The 20,492-nt window shown below is 46.1% G+C and overlaps 2 protein-coding genes across 2 annotated transcripts; both read left to right on the forward strand.

Moving 5' to 3' along the window:
• Window positions 1–357: 357 nt before the first annotated feature.
• LOC138958031 (protein canopy 4-like) lies at window positions 358–15,583 on the forward strand. Its single transcript, XM_070329063.1, has 7 exons — window positions 358–632; window positions 6,610–6,733; window positions 9,965–10,105; window positions 12,940–13,030; window positions 13,793–13,910; window positions 14,319–14,396; window positions 14,667–15,583. Exons 1-7 carry the CDS (start codon window positions 398–400, stop codon window positions 14,912–14,914), a joined length of 1,035 nt encoding a protein of 344 aa, XP_070185164.1. The 5' UTR covers window positions 358–397; the 3' UTR covers window positions 14,915–15,583.
• Window positions 15,344–16,252, forward strand: LOC138960466 (anti-sigma-I factor RsgI2-like). Its single transcript, XM_070332374.1, has 2 exons — window positions 15,344–15,451; window positions 15,512–16,252. The coding sequence occupies exons 1-2, from the start codon at window positions 15,344–15,346 to the stop codon at window positions 16,250–16,252; spliced, it is 849 nt and encodes a 282-aa protein (XP_070188475.1).
• Window positions 16,253–20,492: the final 4,240 nt, after the last annotated feature.

A 20,492-nucleotide genomic window follows, 5' to 3' on the forward strand; every position in this document is an offset into this window, starting at 1 on the left:
AATGTGGACAGGTGTGTGAATCTCAAAGTAACTAAGCCACATGCTACACAAGAGACAATCACTCCATGATTTAACCCAGGAAGTAAATCAAGCAATTCCTTAAGTAAATATAACCGTGAGTTTTTCTCTGTATCACCCAGTATTGTCAAGCCACGATGCCACTGGCATTAAAACCGTATTGATTTGTCCCATGCTCTCATCTACATGCGCCTCCGGTTCAACAAAGGCTAGAATTTGTCCGTCCAATCAGATTTCAACACAACAATCTTCCCTGAAGCACATGTCAGTTGAACATGATCATCATTTCCAGTGCACTTGAGGAACCACGTCGTCTGCTGGAGTAACTCCAGGCTGCAGGGTGTTTTCATTAACCGGAGAGAATTTGTGCTAGAAAACAATGCAGTTTTCACTGAGAACTATTCTTGTGTTAGTTCTTGTTTCGTTATCACTTGTGCTTGCACAAGATGAGACAGCAGACGAAGGAGTCGAGGAGATTTTAGCAGACGACAGTGCCAGTGAGGATGGAGTGAAAGAAGAAGAAGAAGCGAAAGGAGAGGTGGGGGAAAGGAAGGAGGAAGAAGAGGAACCGCACGAGGCGCCGTCTGGTGTCAGGGACCCTAAACCATGCGAAGGTATACAGTGGTACCCTTTTTAAAGACCGTGAAAATCTCAAGAACACTTGGCCTTAAAAAAGAGAGGGGGTCTTGAAATAGAGCCACACTCAGTGTAGATCTAGATATCGTAAGAAAAAGTAAAAATACATTTTAAAAAGGCAGGTTTGAAAAGAGGAGGAGTACGTCTTACATTGTGGATGTCTTAAAAAGCGGGTTCCTCTGTATGTAAAATGTAATATCTTCTGGTCAAAATTGGGTACTGTTACTTTTTGGCATTTCTTGCTTTGGTGTTGTTCAGCTCTGAGGATGACGCTGGCGTTGCTGGGCTGCTCTTGCTAATGCATTGCTCAAGTTATGATTCAGGTAATGTAGGCTAAGTCGATGTTATCTCTCTTTCGTCAGCAACATTCTGAACTCTTGACTAATTCGTTGGAGGTTCAAGAAGACAGTAGGCCTACTCCTTATTTTTAAATCCGTGCTTTAAAAATTAGTATAGGATTTGTCTTTAACTCATTTTTGTTTTATTTTTTTATTCTTTGAAAGAAAGAATGATCTTGAGCTAGGTTTATTTTCTTCATGAATGTTTGGAATTAGATGGCAGAAATTCTTTTCAGTTTTTGTTCCTGTTATTTTCCAAACGGCGGCCAGCATCAGCGATTTACGTAGTAGGGGAGACCGGGGCTAGTCCGCCCCCGGGGCACATCCGTCTTTGTCTGTTTATTCTTACGTTTGCCACCTTTTAGTCATTCACACCATGTGAGAGTGGTGTCCCTTCTTCCCGCCATATCCTGCAAAAGTTCAGAGGTTGCGCTCCCATATATCGTGAGTACAGATCACAAAAAGTGTTTTTCTTCATTTTTGTAACATGAATGCATTGGAGTTGACTTAGGTTTTGATGCATTACCTCTGAGAACAAATACTTAGTCTTGGTGTCGAGTGAAAGTGCGTTAATTAAGGTCGAGTTCTGACGAAAGTTTTGCTTCTTCCTTCCCATGTTGTGCTCGCTATCTGGCACTAGAGTTGCCTGCCCGTGCGGGGGCAAGTCCGCCTATTTGTCATGGGGCATGTCCGCCGTGAGCAGTATGTACAACAAATGTTTATGCGAACATAAAAACTGTCTGCACATTGATATCAGCTGCACATTTGTCTTGATGTAAAATTAAAAATCAGTCTTCTAGTTCATCAAACTCGCCAGTTATGCTACCAAAAGCATAAAAGTAGGCGGACTAGCCCCGGTCTCCTCGCCAGTTATGCTACCAAAAGCATAAAAGTAGGCGGACTAGCCCCGGTCTCCCCTAACGTAATTTTGTGTTACATTCTTTCGTATTTTGTCATTGGCATTTTTGAACCTGAATATTGAAGGGAATTAAAAAAGCTTTCCCACTAAAGCTTGCCCACTACTAGTCTTGTACATACTATGGGATGAGAGCGGCGGACTTGCCCCACCCTGTAGGCGGACTTACCCCGACTTGGGGCAAGTTCGCCTACGTTAGGGTAGGTCTACTTAAAGCAGTATGTACAACAAATGTTCATGCGCACATTGATATCAGCTACACATTTGTCTTGATGTAAAATAAAAAATCAGTCTTCTAGTTCATCAAACTCGCCAGTTATGCTACCAAAAGCATAAAAGTAGGCGGACTAGCCCCGGTCTCCCCTACCGTCACCACATTACACGTCAGTAACAGACTTGTTCGATCGGAAATGATAGCATTCCTCTCAAATACCAACTAGCGCGTTGGCATTTGAAAAAATCGATCAGTGATGCCGTTTGTAGCGCAACATAAAATCAGTTCTGAATCGTGAATTTGTTCTGCGAGTCTCGCAGCGACTGCACAAACACGGCCAACTGAACGCTTTTGTAATAAATATTAAACAGCCAATCGAGAAGCGACACGTGGAGGCTTACGGTTAGCTTGATTCATCCCATTTATTCCAGTGTCCAATACTGATGCCGATAATTCAGTGATCAGCCAAACACGTTAATCGGACCATATATTAGATAGCCTCCCAGAGAGAAAGAGAGAGAGAGACTTAGACTGAACTTTATTTGACAAGGATACAGATTTCAGGCTGGGCCTTTTCTTACAATCTGTCCTTGGGACGACAAACACACATAACAAAAAAACAAACACTACCAATAATGTTTACACTAAAACAGAAACACTATCGAAGTTAAAATTCAAACCCCAATATTTTGAGATGATGATGATGATGATGATGATGATGATGATGATGATGATGATGATGATGCATGGAAGTTATGATGATACACATAAGCAAGGTACAATAGAGAATCAAAGATGAGAGAGAGAGAGAGAGAGAGAGAGAGAGAGAGAGAGAGAGAGAGAGAGAGAGAGAGAGAGAGAGAGAGAGAGAGAGAGAGAGAGAGAGAGAGAGAGAGCTTTATTTTACGAAGGTTGGGTGGCTGGTACGCTACGGTTATACACCTATCATCAACACTGGTTGTTTGCTTTTACCTGTCTCTCTTTCCCTGTCTTTGTCTTTTCTCGAAAGGTAGAGTCACGTTGGGATTAGGAGGGGGTAGTGCGTCAGTGGGTAGGGACGGATAAAAGGGGTCCTTAACGTCCTCACAGGAAATTTTCCTTTTAGGGACATGAGTTGATGATACGCTAAAAGAAGAAAAGGAGGGAAAGAAAAGGGCAAGACCAAGCAAGCCCGACCGTGATAGGACCCCGACCCCGCTCTCCATGAATAAGGGAGGGGGGTGGGGCAATAAGAAATATACGTTAAGATCCTTGTAAGAGAAATATTCATAATTTTTCCTTTATATGCGTTGACTTCCTAGGGGAAGGACCATTAAAAACATGGATTTTTAATTCAATTTTAGTTTCGTTAAGAAAAGGATAAAACTCAGGACCACCTGTTAAAAGGTTTAAAAGTGACAACATTGTGAGAAAAATATAAAGAACATGCGCAAAACGTAATACTGATCTTCTATAGGGTAGTAACATTTGGACACATCATTTCATTGACGCACGCATGAGTTGTTATGCGGCATTTGTTAATTATAAATAGGATAAAAAGATCTATCTGCGTTGTCCGTCGACCTCCCCGCCACTACAATAGTCGCAGAGGAGGCGACGTCACATTAGCAGTATTAACTGAGAGAGAAAACAGCTATCCTCTTGTTTATAAGCTACTCACACAAAGTTAAGGATCACTTGCACACAAATGCATAACTTTCCAAATAAGTAAGCCAATGCGTTGGTATTTGGCAAACGTTTAATTCAATGCTTTAGTGATAACGATACAACATTTCCTTCAATTTTGAGCAATCGTTTGGTCTGTACATTTTATCAAAGTGTGTACGTATCGACATTTGATTTCCCAAAGTCGTTGAAATCACAAGACATGGCATTCAGATGCTCCCAAAAGTTCAGTAGTGCGTGTAACCGCCCTGGCTGTTCTGGCACTCGACGCAGCGAGTCCTCATAGAGTTGACCAGGGTGGTGAAGATCCTCTGTGGAAGCACCTGCCACTCAGCCCGCAACATCTGGTAGAAGTGCTGGACATCCCTGGGAGGGGGTGGTTGCTCCTCACTTTGCGATCCAACTCATCCCTAAGGTTCTCAATCGGGTCGAGATCGGGACTGCATGCTGGCCACTCTATTCTGTTGACTCCAGACTGCTGCAGGAAGTCGTTGACCACCCTTGCCCTGTGGGGTCGAGCGTTGTCATCCTGGTAGACAGCCTGCGGTCCCATCTGCTGCAGTGTAGGCACAGCCAGCGGTCGAAGGATCTCATCCCGGTATCGGAGGCCAGCCAGGTTACCCTGTACATGAAACAAGGGTGTTCTGTGGTCAAGGCTGAAGGCCCCCCAGACCATTACAGAACCTCCACCAAAGGCCACCTTTTATTGGACAGTGGCGTCAATGTAGCGTTCCCCTTGGCGCCTCCAGACCCTCAGTCGGTTGTCGTTGTGGTTCAGGGTGAAGCGTGATTCATCACTGAACAGAACCTGGGACCATTGCTGATGTGTCCACATCACGTGACGTCTGCAGAAGGCGCGGCGTGCTGCCCTATGGGCTGGAGTTAAGCGTGGCCGTACAGCTGGGCGACGAGAACGGAGGTCAAACCCATGAAGGCGATTCCGTATGGTCTGCTGGCTGATGTTGGTGTTAGTAGCCACCCTCAGCTGCCTTCAATTAATGCTGGTAGAGGCTGTTCTTGTTTGCAAGGCTAGTCGTTCAATAAGACGATCTTCACGTGGAGTTGTCTTCTTTGGTCGCCCAGGTCTGCGTCTTTCCTGGACCCTCCCAGTGGCTGTGAAACGTTGAATCAGTCTGACAATGACCGAGATGGACACGTGAAGTCGCCTGGCCACTTCTCGCTTGGGGACACCATCTTGGAACCATGCAACAGCTCGTCCCCTCTCAAACTCGTTCAATTTTCGTCGTGGAGGCATTGTCAGATAATGCCTAATACTGGTGGTATGTCTTCTCAAAAAGCCAAGCAAGTGACAGCATCTCACACATAAACAGCAGTGCTTGCACGTGCATAATGGTTTTCCATGTGGCTTGTGCAATGTGTTCGGGCTGAACGGTCCAAAACAAGGTCCTTTTTCGCAAGTTTCCGCTTTTTCTTTTGCTACCAAGCTCAGTAGTAGAGAATCCCGTGCAATTTTCCCACTAATACAACATCGCCCACTTACAGCTGAATAAGAATTCATAACAATTTGGTTTGACTGAGAAATAAATAACAGTAGCGAACTGATTTTATTGAGCACCTGTTTTCTCATAGTGATCCTTAACTTTTTGTGAGTAGTGTATTATCATGTTTTTATGTTTATTGTGTAATCCGGAAACAGGAGTTTAAAACCATCAGGGAAAAAAATAAATAAATAAAAAAACCGCCCGCGAGGTGGGGCAATGCTCTTCGCTCCCTGCGAGCTGTGTGTCCCCTTTGTTTAAGTTAATACCGTTGACAAATGACGATCATGTATTTATGCTGGCTTTATTTTATTTTGCCCCCCATTTAGGGAGTCCAAAATTACAAGGGACTTACAGTGATTTTTTAATTGTGAGAATTTCCTCAGACGACAGATCTCTGCTCCCCGCGAGAGCGCTGAGGGCCATGAGATAGGTGTCTGGTTTAGGGACGGACACTTTATTTTTTTGTCACAAAACAGTAGGTATCCGTTATTAAGTTGATAGAGCCTCGGGGCTCTGCTTCTGCCTAGCAGTCACCATAGAGGTGAGGCAGAGCTCTAGGTAGCCTCTCAGGTCTTTTTCTTCTGGTTTTTGGGTTGTTACTCTGTGACTATCGACTTTTTTGAGGACTTCTGCTGTCAGTTCCCTTTCCTGCGAAAGTTTAATGTCTCGCTGTTTTTGTTCCAGGTCGGTTTCGATCTTTTTCATTACTTTACTGTAAATTTGATCGGCCACTGAGGCGACAAATTCTTCTTGGTTAAATGGCTTGTCTTTTCCCTTGTTTAGTGGACTCTTTGCAGTGCGGTGAGTGCCATTGTCCGCCTCCTTATGGTTTGTTTTGACTGAGTTTTCACCAGGGGTGAGGGGGGGTGTTTATCTTTGTTGTAACGGCCGTGGCGAACGGCATTAGCGTATCCAGTTTGGGGGGTTGAGGTCTTTTGGGGAGCATCCGCTCTCCAGAAACTGTCTTTTTGTTCTCGTGGGGACTGAGGGGGTGCTACTCTCTGTAGTCTTTCCGCTTTTTCGTTGTTTATTTCTCAGTCTCAGTTTGCTCTTTGCATAGCCTCAGCATACGGAATATAGGAGGCTGCACGAATGGGTAGGGACAGGGGTCACAATGCATCATATAATCATATCATCCTACAGCCACGGTGGAACCCCCCTTTTAACTGAAGTTAAAACCTCCCAAAAAATCCGGTCTTAAAAGGAGGTAAATTTACAGAGGTTATGAACAGAAAATCTAAAAAAGCCAGGGGGAGGTCTTAAATCTTTAAAAGGGGGGTTCCCCTGTAGCACTGTCATTGTTCTAACGTGCACGTGCAGTGTGCAAGTACCTGGCGGTGGAGCTGCAGGGCCGACTGGAGGAGACGGGGCGACGGAAGCAGTACATCGAGACGGGGCACGGCATCATGCCCGGCGACAGGAAGAAGAAAGACTACAAGAAATCGTGAGAGAAGTTACTCATGCAGACACACACACACACACACGGCACGCGCGCGCTCACGCACACGAACACACACACACACACACACTGACGCACGCACTAGGCGCCCGCACGCAAGCACGGGCACAAACACACACACATCGACTATCGAAGCACTGCCGTTTAGTTGTATTTGCAAGTAAGCGGAACGTGCTTTACATGGTGGTCTTTTTAAGAATAAGTACCCATTTTCATGTTCCTCCTAAATAATGGTTTGCCAGATTTTCCTTTAATTTTCAGATTAAGCGTTCACTTGAAGATACTCGGAAAAAAAATACAGTGACTAAGGCACTTATAAGCTGGAATCTAATGCAGGAATCTAAAACGGACGGGTCTTTCCTGGCAAAATTGCTTAGGCACAGTTAATAATTGTCTACCCATACCCGTGTCACTTGGAATAATAGGCCGTGAAAGGTAAATATGCGCCGAAATGGCTGCAATCTACTGGCCGTATAAAATTTCATCTCACACGGCATCACTGCAGAGCGCCTAGAACTGTACACACGGAATATGCGCGATATAAGACTCATTGATTGATTGATTGATTGGTACTCGTGCACTTTGCGACCAGATCGGTGGCATGGACACTGCAATCTTAGTAAAGTAGGGACTTTGAAAGTGGAACTATATGCCATTTATAAAACTGTTCAACCCTTTCTTACGAAATCGTGAGATGCTCAGTTTAGGGGTCTCTAAAACCATAGAAAATACAACTCCCATAGCAGTTTGCTTTGAGGGATTACCTTTCTGTTAAGGCTCGTGCATTATGTATAGAAACTGTGTTATAACCGGCATCCGCCGGGCTATCAAACGAGATCAATACTCTCTCTCTCTCTCTCTCTCTCTCTCTCTCTCTCTCTCTCTCTCTCTCTCTCTCTCTCTCATACTTCATTAGTTGTTTAAATTACGCCAATCCTAGCTGTGTGGCTTGTTATTACGAGATTGAATTGTTCGTAAACCAATACCAATGTCGTACCAGCAGGGCCGGACTAGGCGAAGAGGAGGGGGGGGGTTGCCAGTGGTGGCCCAGGGGGACTTCCCCCCTGGCGGCAGGGGCGGATCAGGTTTTTTTCAAAAGTATATTGTGAAGATATGGGTGTGAAGGCGCGAAGCGCCGAGCTGACGGCGCGAAGCGCCTAGCTTGCTAGGGGAGTCCGGGGGCATGCCCCCCCGGAAAATTTTGAAAAAAAGGATGCAAAATGGTGCAATCTGGTGCATTCTGAGGATGATCATTACCAGTTTCAGGCAGCAGATTTTGTCACTGATTAATACCCCAAAAATTGAAACTCAATGTAAAATAAAGAAATGCATACCTCATTCAATATTTTTATTTTTTGGCTGGGGGGGGGGGGGGTCCGGAAACCCTAGAACCCCCCACCCCCCCTCGTTGTGGGGGTCAGGGGGCAAAGCCCCCTGAAGCTGACGGGTAGGTCATATTCTGAGATAGGAAAATGGTCGCTCCTTGCATGAAACGGCATAAAATAAGCAATAATAAAAAAAAATTAAATAAGTAAGGTACATGTTTAGGCTGGGGGGGGGGGGGGTTGCGCAACCCCCATAACCCCCCCCGGTAGTCCGGCCCTGACCAGTACCAGATCAGTATTGATAATTGCATATATTGCAGTGGAGCAATATAATATGCCTTAAAATCAGGAAAAGCTCCGTATAACTACTATCAGGCAGGAAAGGAAAAGGTCATAGAGATGTACGTTAGGTAAGGTGGAGGTTTGCCTCATGGGAACATGATTCGGGTCGTTTTTTTCCTGGGGAAAGTGAGTTAATACCTTGCGTATTAGAGGTAGGGGCTTTTATTCCTTGTGTATGAGAGGGAAGGGCTTCCAGATGCTGTTGTGTTTAGCATTTGAAATTGTTGGTTTCCTTCTTGCTCGTCCTTTGCACCCAGTTTGGCCGCTGTCCGCCTGTTCGTTCCCTTCTATCCCACAGTGTGAGGGGATCCACTGCAGTGCTACCTTCAGACACTTGATGTTGTGAAGTGTCTTTGCAAGCTGGGGCAGGTCAGTTGATGCTGTTGACTGCTTGCAGCAGACAGGGCATCAGTCAGGAAGACAACTTGAGTGTCGGGATTGACCTTGCTGCTGATGGGTGTTGGCTGCGTGGATCAGTGCTTCTACCTCTGCTCTGTAGTTGGTGCAGTGGAGGCCAGTTGGTCTAGCCTCTGATTGCCACTCTCCACTGGGGTGTTGGATGTAGACACCAGCTCCTCTTCTCTTGACAGTGTCTCTCCAGCTATTATTACACGTTCTATAAACTAACGTTTCTCCTATTTTGGTTGGTGTTTCAGAGAGCTGGGGCTGATCGAGGCTGTATGTTTCAGAGAGCTGGGGCTGATCGAGGCTGTATGTTGCTGTGTGTTGCAGAGAGCTGGGTAGGCTGATCGAGCCTGTATGTTGCTGTGTGTTGCAGAGAGCTGGGCCCGGCTGATCGAGGCTGTATGTTGCTGTGTGTTGCAGAGAGCTGGGGCTGATCGAGGCTGTATGTTTCAGAGAGCTGGGGCTGATCGAGGCTGTATGTTGCTGTGTGTTGCAGAGAGCTGGGACTGATCGAGGCTGTATGTTGCTGTGTGTTGCAGAGAGCTGGGGCTGATCGAGGCTGTATGTTGCTGTGTGTTGCAGAGAGCTGGGGCTGATCGAGGCTGTATGTTGCTGTGTGTTGCAGAGAGCTGGGGCTGATCGAGGCTGTATGTTGCTGTGTGTTGCAGAGAGCTGGGACTGATCGAGGCTGTATGTTGCTGTGTGTTGCAGAGAGCTGGGACTGATCGAGGCTGTATGTTGCTGTGTGTTGCAGAGAGCTGGGACTGATCGAGGCTGTATGTTGCTGTGTGTTGCAGAGAGCTGGGACTGATCGAGGCTGTATGTTGCTGTGTGTTGCAGAGAGCTGGGGCTGATCGAGGCTGTATGTTGCTGTGTGTTGCAGAGAGCTGGGGCTGATCGAGGCTGTATGTTGCTGTGTGTTGCAGAGAGCTGGGACTGATCGAGGCTGTATGTTGCTGTGTGTTGCAGAGAGCTGGGACTGATCGAGGCTGTATGTTGCTGTGTGTTTCAGAGAGCTGGGCGGGCTGATCGAGGCTGTATGTTGCTGTGTGTTTCAGAGAGCTGGGGCTGATCGAGGCTGTATGTTGCTGTGTGTTGCAGAGAGCTGGGGCTGATCGAGGCTGTATGTTGCTGTGTGTTTCAGAGAGCTGCGGCTGATAGAGGCGGTGCACGACCCCCATGTGTGCGACAAGATCCTGCAGTACGACGTGCACGCCGAGCACAGGAAGAGTCTGCGATACGCCAAGGGGCCCAGCGAGACGCGCCGCACGCTGCACGCTCTCGTGTAACATACGTTTCAGTTCTACTTTAAACACACGCACACACGTACGCAGACGCACGCACGCAGACATGCACACACAGACACAAGCACGCACATACACTAACACACATACACACACACACACACACACACACACACGCAAGCAAGCAAGGCCCAGTGAGAGACGCCGCACGCTGCACGCTCTCGTGTAACATGCGTTTCATTCAACTTTAAACACACACACACACACACACACACGGCACACACGCACACAGACATACACACACACACTCACAGACACAATCACGCACATACACTAACACACACACACACATACACTGACACGGCACACACACACACACATACACACACACACACACACACACACAAGCAAGCAAGGCCCAGTGTCAGTGAGACACGCCGCACGCTCTCATGTACGACATTCGAGTCTTTTCATTCAACCTTTGTCCTTTTTGGAATGGTCATTAACAGTTTCAGTAATGTTCGTACTACATTTTAAGAATTTACTTAGCGTCACCCCGCGAAAAACGTTTGGCAGCTCTGCCGAAATAACGGCAAGAAATTGGCGATTTCACTCAAATAACTGTCCACTGTGACGTTTCGCCGACTATCAGAGCCTCGCAACATCCCTGTAATAGCAACCATCGCAATTTGGGACAGCCACACGTGACTAACAGTGGTTAGATAGATAGATAGATAATTTATTGCCAAGTGTACAATACATGAATGAACATAAAAAATACACGAGGGAAGCAGCTTGCTGTGTGATAAAAACAAAAATAAATAGCATTCATACATCACTGGCGCATAGCATCATACATACATGGGTAAGACAATTTGGTATCACAGTAACTAATACATACACTATACAGACATGGTGAGAACTATGAAACTCTAAGAGCTATCGGAACCCCTAGGACTCCCCACCACTCCCCCCCCCCTCTCCAACCCCTGTTCCCGCACTGGTAACATACATCCCTCCCCCCCCCCCCTCCCCTCCCCCCGCCGTCCCACAATAAAAGTACGCAGAATAAGATAGGACCCCCCCCCACTGTCAACTACTGTAAGAACTGAACATGTTCCATACTGATAAAATGTACCTCTAAAACAGCACATAAAAATAAACTCTTCCAACACATCACAGTGGTTAAAGAACGACTAAAACTACTAAAACATACTAGATGTGTATTCCGGTAATATAACCAGCTGCTAAAACATAGTCTGGCTTCATCGCGTCACAGTGGTGTCACCATACTAAAACCCACTCTATAGATCACAGTATGTAATGTCAGCTACTAAAAGCATACTCCTAGAACATCCTAAAACGTGTCACAATCTGTAGAGTTCATTTACCGGTTATTAAAAGCCAGGACAGCCTGGGGGTAGAAACTGTTTCTGAGTCTTGCCGTACGGCATCTGAGGGTTCTGAGCCTGCGCCCCGAGAGCAGAGGCTGGAAGAGATGACCAGCCGGGTGTGTGGGATCCTGCATGATGGACCTACATTTCCTCATCATGCGCAGGATGTGAAGGGAGTCTATAGAGGGGAGATCTCTGCCAATGATCCTGCTGGCAGCCCTAACGACCTTCTCCAGTTTTTCTTTCTCAAACTGGCAGGAGCTGCTGTACCAAACCGTGATAGAAAAGGTAAGGAGACTCTCTACAGCAGCCCTGTAGAACTGGGACATGATGGAGGAGGACACTTTGAACTTCCTCAGCTGTCTCAGGAAGTAGAGACGCTGATGGGCCTTCTTTACTGAAAGGTCAGTATGAACAGCCCAGCTAAGGTCATTGGAGATGGTCACCCCTAGAAATTTGAAGGAATCAACCTGCTCTACGTTCTCACCGCTGATGGTGAGTGGTAAGAGGGGAGTCTTTTTCTTCCTACGGTCAAAGACCATCTCCTTGGTTTTGGTGACGTTCAGGTCAAGGTCATTAGCCACACACCAGCCCGACACTCTCGCAACCTCCGCTCGGTACCCCGACTCATCACCGACACTGATCAGGCCTTCCAGAGTAGTGTCATCGGAGAACTTCAGGATGACTACTGAGGGGTCATGGCTCACGTTGTCGTTGGTGAAGAGGGAGAACAACAGTGGGGAGAGAACACACCCCTGTGGGGCACCAATGTTCAAGGTGATTGAGCTAGAAGTACTGCTGCCTACTCTTACAACCTGAGGCCTATCCAACCAAAAATCTAGGACCCACTCTAGGGATTCCTCGACGCACATGCCAGTGAGCTTGGAGAACAGTTTATGTGGAACAATGGTGTTAAAGGCAGAGCTATAGTCAATGAAAAGAACTCTAGCATAGCTACCAGCCTTCTCCAGGTGCTCAACAATATGATGTAGACCTAAGGCTACTGCATCGTCCACGGAACGGTTGGCCCGATATGCAAACTGGTGAGGGTTAATAAGAGAACCATAATGTTTTAGGGTTGTTTTTCTTGAACACAGGACTTCTGTTGGTCAGGCTTGCTTGTCAAGTTAACAATCAAGTTTGATCGCGTGAGGATTCTACGAGCTCAACTCGGCAAATGTTGCTGGTAACAGACTAGTGTATCCGAGTGGCAACTTTACCAACGGCAATTTGTTGTCCTGTATACTTTCCCATTGTAATTAAGCCGGTTGGTGGTAACAGACTAGTGTATCAGTGGCAACTTTACCAAGGGCAATGTATGTGTTGTCCTGTATACTTTCCCATTGTAATTAAGCCGGTTGGTGGTAACAGACTAGTGTATCAGTGGCAACTTTACCAAGGGCAATGTATGTGTTGTCCTGTATACTTTCCCATTGTAATTAAGCCGGTTGGAAATGATAATGTCGTTTTTTCCCCAACAGGAACAAGGGTGTTAAAGTGGAGCTAGGCATCCCTTACGAGATGTGGGAGAGAGACTCGCCACCCAATGAAATCACCCACCTTCAGCGGCTGGTAAGATTGAAGACCTCGTTTTGTCTCACAATATACACATGTAGTGTTAACAGGTACTTAAATAAACAGGCTTTGGGCTTAGTGACCCACAGGCTTAACATTTCTATTACGGCACAGCAATTTTGATACGATGAAATTAAATTAAATGGTGTCAAGTCCACTTTTCCACTTAGCATCCTCGAACTGACTTGAACTAACATGACAAACTTTGAGTCCGCCTCAAAGGCACATTCGAGTCCTTCCTGTGAAAACATTTCAGCTCGCACTAAGAACTTCCCTCCAATTTGACAAATACCTACAATCAGCATACTGACTAGTACTTCCTTTGCAGTGTCAGGTTATATAATGGAACTCGGCTAATTGAAACAGATTGCTATTAGCAAAGAGTGTAGAAGCTGAGATTTCTAAGTATGCCAGAGCTGTGATAGCGAGTCGGACCTGTTTTCACGGGAAGGACTTTCTCTTAAAATGATTTCTCGTGCCAGTGGCTGGCTCTGACTGGCTAGTTCAAGGTCTGGACATTCTCGTGCCAGTGGCTGGCTCTGACTGGCTAGTTCAAGGTCTAGACATTCTCGTGCCAGTGGCTGGCTCTGACTGGCTAGTTCAAGGTCTAGACATTCTCGTGCCAGTGGCTGGCTCTGACTCGCTAGTTCAAGGTCTAGACATAGCGGAGGTTAGTTGTAAAAAGCCAGACCAGAGCAGAGAGGGTGTGCAACAACTGTGAATGACTGTGCCTTTAAGTGAAGGTGTGTGTGTTGTCAGTGTATCGAGATGGTGGAGCGGCACGAGGAGGACATCGAGGACTGGTACTGGGGCCACCAGGAGGTGTCTCTGCTCCACTACCTGTGTCGGGACCGCGCGCTCAAGACAGATGACGCAGGTAATGTTTGGAACCAACCACACAGACAGAACCATGGGCACACACATACACACATTGGCCCGGGTACACTGCACGCGCGCACACACACACACACACACCGTCACACACCCACCCACCCTCTCTCTCTCTTGAGCCGAGCAAGGAAACAAACTGGTCCCCCATAGCTATATGGGTTGAAGGGACATAACTAAAGCAACAACCAATATCTCACAAGTATACACCAACTGATGCGAAATCGGTCACAACTGAATATCTGTTGTAATCTGTCTGGATTGTTCCTCCCTTAGTCTCTCCTTTACAAAGGCACATACATGGACAGACATGTGCTCTCTCCCCTCTGTCTGCCACACAACCACTGGGAGTTAGTTTAAGTGAAGAATGGAAAAAGCATTTGAATTTGTATCGCAGGGTGCTTGACAGAGAAGTTGGCAGCAGAAGGCGAGAAGAAAGAAGAAACCAAAGAACACAAGGAGTCTGAAAAAGAAGGTACGCTGCTTTCTCTTTTCCCGTCGTCTTTGCATTACCGTGTTAGCATTTTTTTTAAAGAAGCAATATACCTTTATAGTGTAATGACATCCACCGAAAACGGTCATAGCTTTCCGACAGTGGTGCGCGCGTGCGTTCGTGTACGAGTGTGCGTGTGCGTGAGTGCACGCGCGTGCTGGTGCACCACTTTCTGTTTGTTTGTCTGCCTGTACGTACGTGTGCCTCGTGTACGTGTCTTCATTTCAGACTTTTCACTTGTGTTTGTTGCAGCTGATACACCAAAAGAAGCCTCACAGAAAGGCGACCCAGGTACACCCAGCAGAAACATGCCCCCGGTTTCTCCCTCCCCCACCCCCTCTTTGCGACAAGATACTCCCAAAGACATACGTGCGGACAGCGATTCCATCAAAAACACCCCTCCCCCTGGGGACAAGGCCATGCCAAGAACTGTACCGCCTCCCACAAAAACCAAGATTCCTGCGCCCTCTTCTCAATCACCCGGCAAGGATGAACTTTGACGTCTCTCAGCGTCATTTCTTAAAGGCCAACATCGGCGCGCGGCAGATGTAGCTCCAGTTTCTCGTGCTGGCAACGCTAAATTTAGCTCTGTAGCCTTCTAACTTCAGAAACTTGCCTAATCTTGTAGGCTATTCTATTTCCGGCAATTTGCCGAAGAAAATAAACCCAGCAACTGTCTGAGCCTTAAAGAATCCTGTTAACAGTTGGAGTCACCATCTCAGATCTGGCCAGGCTGTTACATGGGATAAGGCCATCCGTCCACTTGGACACATACCAACAATCAACACCGATTCCGATGCACAGAGGGATTTTTTCATAATTTTGTAAAAGCCACTAGTGGCATTTTAAGAACTTAATTCATAAAAAAAAGCTAACTGATTACCAGGGAAGTCGGGGTGTTGATTCTTGGCCTGTGTCCAAGTGGAGGGATGGTCCTATCCTGTCAACCCCAGCCAGTTCACACCCCAGCCAGTTCACACCCCAGCCAGGTCACACCCCAGCCAGTTCACACCCCAGCCAGTTCACACCCCAGCCAGGTGACACCCCAGCCAGTTCACACCCCAGCCAGGTGACACCCCAGCCAGGTGACACCGCAGCCAGGTCACACCCCAGCCAGGTCACACCCCAGCCAGTTCACACCCCAGCCAGTTCACACCCCAGCCAGGTCACACCCCAGCCAGTTCACACCCCAGCCAGTTCACACCCCAGCCAGGTCACACCCCAGCCAGGTCACACCCCAGCCAGGTCACACCCCAGCCAGTTCACACCCCAGCCAGGTCACACCCAGCCAGGCCACACTCCAGCCAGGTCACACCCCAGCCAGGTCACACCCCAGCCAGTTCACACCCCAGCCAGTTCACACCCCAGCCAGGTCACACCCCAGCCAGGTCACACCCCAGCCAGTTCACACCCCAGCCAGGTCACACCCAGCCAGGTCACACCCCAGCCAGGTCACACCCCAGCCAGTTCACACCCCAGCCACTTCACACCCCAGCCACTTCACACCCCAGCCACTTCACACCCCAGCCACTTCACACCCCAGCCACTTCACACCCCAGCCAGTTCACACCCCAGCCAGTTCACACCCCAGCCAGGTCACACCCCAGCCACTTCACACCCCAGCCACTTCACACCCCAGCCAGTTCACTCCCCAGCCAGGTCACACCCCAGCCAGGTCACACCCCAGCCAGGTCACACCCCAGCCAGGTCACACCCCAGCCACTTCACACCCCAGCCACTTCACACCCCAGCCACTTCACACCCCAGCCAGAACTGAGACGGTGACTCCAACTGTTGACACTGAGCCTTTAACTGGCAAGTGCCTCATCTGTTTCTGACTCACGGTGTGTCAACTGATTCCGTTCATCCACCGGATGTTTCCGTTCATCCGCAGGATGTGTCCGTTCATACAGCCTCATTTTCGTCACTTGCTTCGGGAAAAACGTTGTGGTAAGTCGTGTGGGCAGCGCGCTTGTGTGATATTGAAAGAATAAGGTAGCGAAATGGTTGGGCTATGTGTACGATAAGTACCAAGGTGCTAGTGAATCCTAATAATAACACACGCGGGCCGAACGTGGCAAAATTGCCTGATTTTTTAACATTTTCTTGTTTTTCTCGCTCTGTTATCGAATCTGACCCCTGATTTGCACATGATCACCAAAACCATTGCCTGTTACGACATTTCGCTTGAACAGAAGTTTATAGAAACCCATGGCTTTTGTACAATCACTTGTCTTTTGAAAACATGTAGATTCCGTTCATACCCCATGTTTCCGTTCGTACAAAAGTGCATGTTTCCCTTCGTACGAAAAGCGTTTCCGTTCATACACATTCGTTAGATCAGAGTGAAACAGGCCCCCACTACAAGTTATGTGTATTCCAATCGTCTTCAAATAGCACAAAGTACGAATGCGAGTGATATTGGACCTATGTGAACCATAAGATTAATTGAATTTGCATAAAACAGTTTTGTGTCCGTTCGTACTGATTTTGACGGGAAAATGTGTCCGTTCGTACCACTTTCATCAAATTGTTTCCGTTCGTACGCTTTTCAGTAATGTGTTCGGTGACGGAGCTTTCTGGGTGTTTTGGTAAGAACGAAGATTGATTTATGTAGTTTTGCTTGCTTTGCAGCACGGCAACTAAGACTGAACTAAGTAACATGTACATTTGTATTTACTCCTATCATGCCATTTGCTTCACCTGTGATAATCATGAGCAGAATTTAGATAAATCAAGAAAAAACATTATCCAGGCTCTATCAGTCCTTTTTACATTTAGTCAAGTTTTGACTAAATGTGTGAACATGAATGGGGAATCGAAACGAGGGTCGTGGTGTATGTGTGTGTGTCTGTGTATGTGTGTGTGTCTGTGTATGTGTAGAGCGATTCAGAGAAACCTACTGGACCGATCTTCATGAAACTTTACATGAGGGGTTCTGAGTATGATATCCCCAGCATTTATTTTTTATTTTTTTAAATAAATGTCTTTAATGACGTCATATCCGACTTTTTGTAAAAGTTGAGGCCGCACTGTCACACCCTCATTTTTTTTTTATCAAATTGATTTTAAAACTTTAGCCAGGCAACCTTCGACGAAGCCCGTACTATGGGATTGCATTTCAGCTTCAAAGCTTAAACAGATTTAAAAAGAAGTTTGGTCATTCAAAATCTGAAAATGCTAAAATCGATCCAAGAATGATTTCATCTTATTCTCTATTGTTTGCTGATTCCCAAAACATATAGATATGTTATGTTTGAATACAAAAACAAGCTCAGCAAATTAAAAAGAATACAGAAAAGCGTACTTTCCTGCTTCGCGCAATAGAAGCTACCGCGCTTTACCGGCTTGTCAATTTCACTTCGTTTTGCACGTGAAAAGTGAGCTTTTTCCTTGTCACGGCGATTGACGAAGCTGTATTGCCTTCTGTTTCATTTCGTGAGTTTGACAGCTTGACTAAATGTAGTAATTTCGCCTTACGCGACTTGTTTTTAGATTACTTTCAGATGGCTGTGCATCTTTCCGTTCTTGAGGAGGCAGTAATCAACGCCAGTACACTGGACATCAGTGGCAACGTTGAAGTCAGTACAGAGCCAACGGCGCTTGCCACCAGCACACCACTAAAAAAGAAGGACCATGTGTGCGATCAGTGCGGAGCAATCTTTGCAACCAAGCGAAACGTAAATATACATGCAGAAAACAAACACGCAGCAGACCCAGGCTGGGCCTACACATGTGACACCTGCAAAAAGGGCTTTCGAATCAAAGGGGATTATCATGCCCACATCAGCCGCCATGAGGGTGTCAAACTCTACACATGCGCCTATTGTGATAAAGAATACCAGTTCAAACAAAGCCTCAATCGGCATGTCGCCAGATGCTCACCGCAAGCCGTCCCGGAGACGTATAGCTGCAAGCAGTGTGGCCAGGTTTTTCGGAAGAAAGATTCGCTTCTTAAGCACACTAAGTCTAAGCACTCACACAAACGCATATACAAACAAACAAATAAGCAAACAAACTAACGAACGAACAAACAACAAGTTATGCAAACAGGTAACCCTACCTTTCGTATTCCCTCACTAAAACAAGTGTTAGTTTTGTTTTGTTAATTTGCTATTCGTAAGATACATTTAAAAGTGTGTTGACCTATCACCTGATTATAACGATTTTAGCACAAAGCATCTGCTTTTTTCTGAGTGGCACATCTGAAATTTCAAGAAATAAAGAGTACATATTTTGTACAGGTTTCACACAAGTTCACATCTTTGAAATGACATTGTGAAAGGAAACTGGACGAAGACACACTTATCAAAATGTTTGCTCTTCAGTGAGATTTTAAACAGGGATGGTATTGCACCAAAAAAGCCACAGTCGCGTGTTGTTGCACTCATGAACAACATGCAGTATGGGTTATACATAAGTCGAATTAGGGGTTCTAAAATGCTAATTGCACAAGCTTTCTACCAAAAATCACAAACGTCATGAAAAGCGTACGAACGGAAACAATTTGATGAAAGTGGTACGAACGGACACATTTTCCCGTCAAAATCAGTACGAACGGACACAAAACTGATTTATGCAAATTCAATTCATCTTATGGTTCACATAGGTCCAATATCACACGCATTCGTACTTTGTGCTATTTGAAGACGATTGGAATACACAGAACTTGTAGTGGGGGCCTGTTTCACTCTGATCTAACGAATGTGTATGAACGGAAACGCTTTTCGTACGAAGGGAAACATGCACTTTTGTACGAACGGAAACATGGGGTATGAACGGAATCTGCATGTTTTCAAAAGACAAGTGATTGTACAAAAGCCATGGGTTTCTATAAACTTCTGTTCAAGCGAAATTTTGTAACAGGCAATGGTTTTGGTGATCATGTGCAAATCAGGGGTCAGATTCGATAACAGAGCGAGAAAAACAAGAAAATGTTAAAAAATCAGGCAATTTTGCCACGTTCGGCCCGCGTGTGTTATTATTAGGATTCACTAGCACCTTGGTACTTATCGTACACATAGCCCAACCATTTCGCTACCTTATTCTTTCAATATCACACAAGCGCGCTGCCCACACGACTTACCACAACGTTTTTCCCGAAGCAAGTGACGAAAATGAGGCTGTATGAACGGACACATCCTGCGGATGAACGGAAACATCCAGTGGATGAACGGAATCAGTTGACACACCGTGAGACTGTGTAATTGTCAGTGCTTTGATGTTTGTGTTGGTACACGTTATCGTTCTTTGTGTGTGTGTGTGTGTGTGTGTGTGTAAGAGAGAGAGAGAATTCAGAAATGTACAGTAATGTGTCAGGGCTCTGGCCCATTACAAGTGTAGAGAGACTAGATAGAGAGAGAGAGAGAGAGAGAGAGAGAATTGATTTTATCGATATGCACAATCAACAAAGGAATATAAGTGCATTGCACATAGAAACTGAATTTTGTTCAACTTATTCTTATAATTGTATGTGTTCATGTATGCACGTGGTATTCTTTGTACATTTAGAATTGTCACAGGGTTGAATGATTGTTCATAGATGTTATGTCAATAAAAGCAAACAATCCGGAGTCATATCATATCTGTGTTATTTTGGGGTTGTGAATAGAAAACTTACATTAAAATGCACACATGCAGGCACAAAACCTAAATTAACAAAATGATCAACTTCTTTTCTCAGTGAATAGTATTTTAAACCTAATCTTGCGATTTCCAGAACCAAATCTGGGTACTTGTCATGTGATGCGGAATGATTGATCTGCGTATCATCTGCGAAGATTTCGTGTAGCACACAATGATTCTCTATGAGAGTTGTCAGCAGTGCTGTGTACATAATGAACAGCACCGGGCCTAACACAGAACCTTGAGGAACACCAAACACAAGAGAGGTTTCAGCAGATTGTTGGCCATCGATCAGAACAAACTGTTTCCGACTGCTTGCTGAATGTCCCAAATCTGTCACCAAGCCCCTGCAACTAGTCCAGAACACTGCCGCTAGACTCGTGTTTCGAACACCTATGAAACAAAGCGTCACGCCTCTACTCAAACAGCTACATTGGCTTCCAGTCGAACAAA

Source organism: Littorina saxatilis, linkage group LG2, assembly GCF_037325665.1.
Source record: "Littorina saxatilis isolate snail1 linkage group LG2, US_GU_Lsax_2.0, whole genome shotgun sequence".
In the NCBI taxonomy this organism is placed as follows: Eukaryota; Metazoa; Mollusca; class Gastropoda; order Littorinimorpha; family Littorinidae; genus Littorina; species Littorina saxatilis.

Bases quoted from the DNA above. Each gene is read 5' to 3' on its own strand.
- LOC138958031 (XM_070329063.1), top strand. From the start codon at position 398: ATGCAGTTTTCACTGAGAACTATTCTTGTGTTAGTTCTTGTTTCGTTA. The intron at 6,734-9,964 runs GTGAGAGAAGTT...TGTGTGTTTCAG, and splicing joins AAGAAAGACTACAAGAAATC to AGAGCTGCGGCTGATAGAGG. The intron at 13,911-14,318 runs GTAATGTTTGGA...TTTGTATCGCAG, and splicing joins GCTCAAGACAGATGACGCAG to GGTGCTTGACAGAGAAGTTG.
- LOC138960466 (XM_070332374.1), top strand. From the start codon at position 15,344: ATGGTCCTATCCTGTCAACCCCAGCCAGTTCACACCCCAGCCAGTTCA. The intron at 15,452-15,511 runs GTGACACCCCAG...GTGACACCGCAG, and splicing joins CCAGTTCACACCCCAGCCAG to CCAGGTCACACCCCAGCCAG.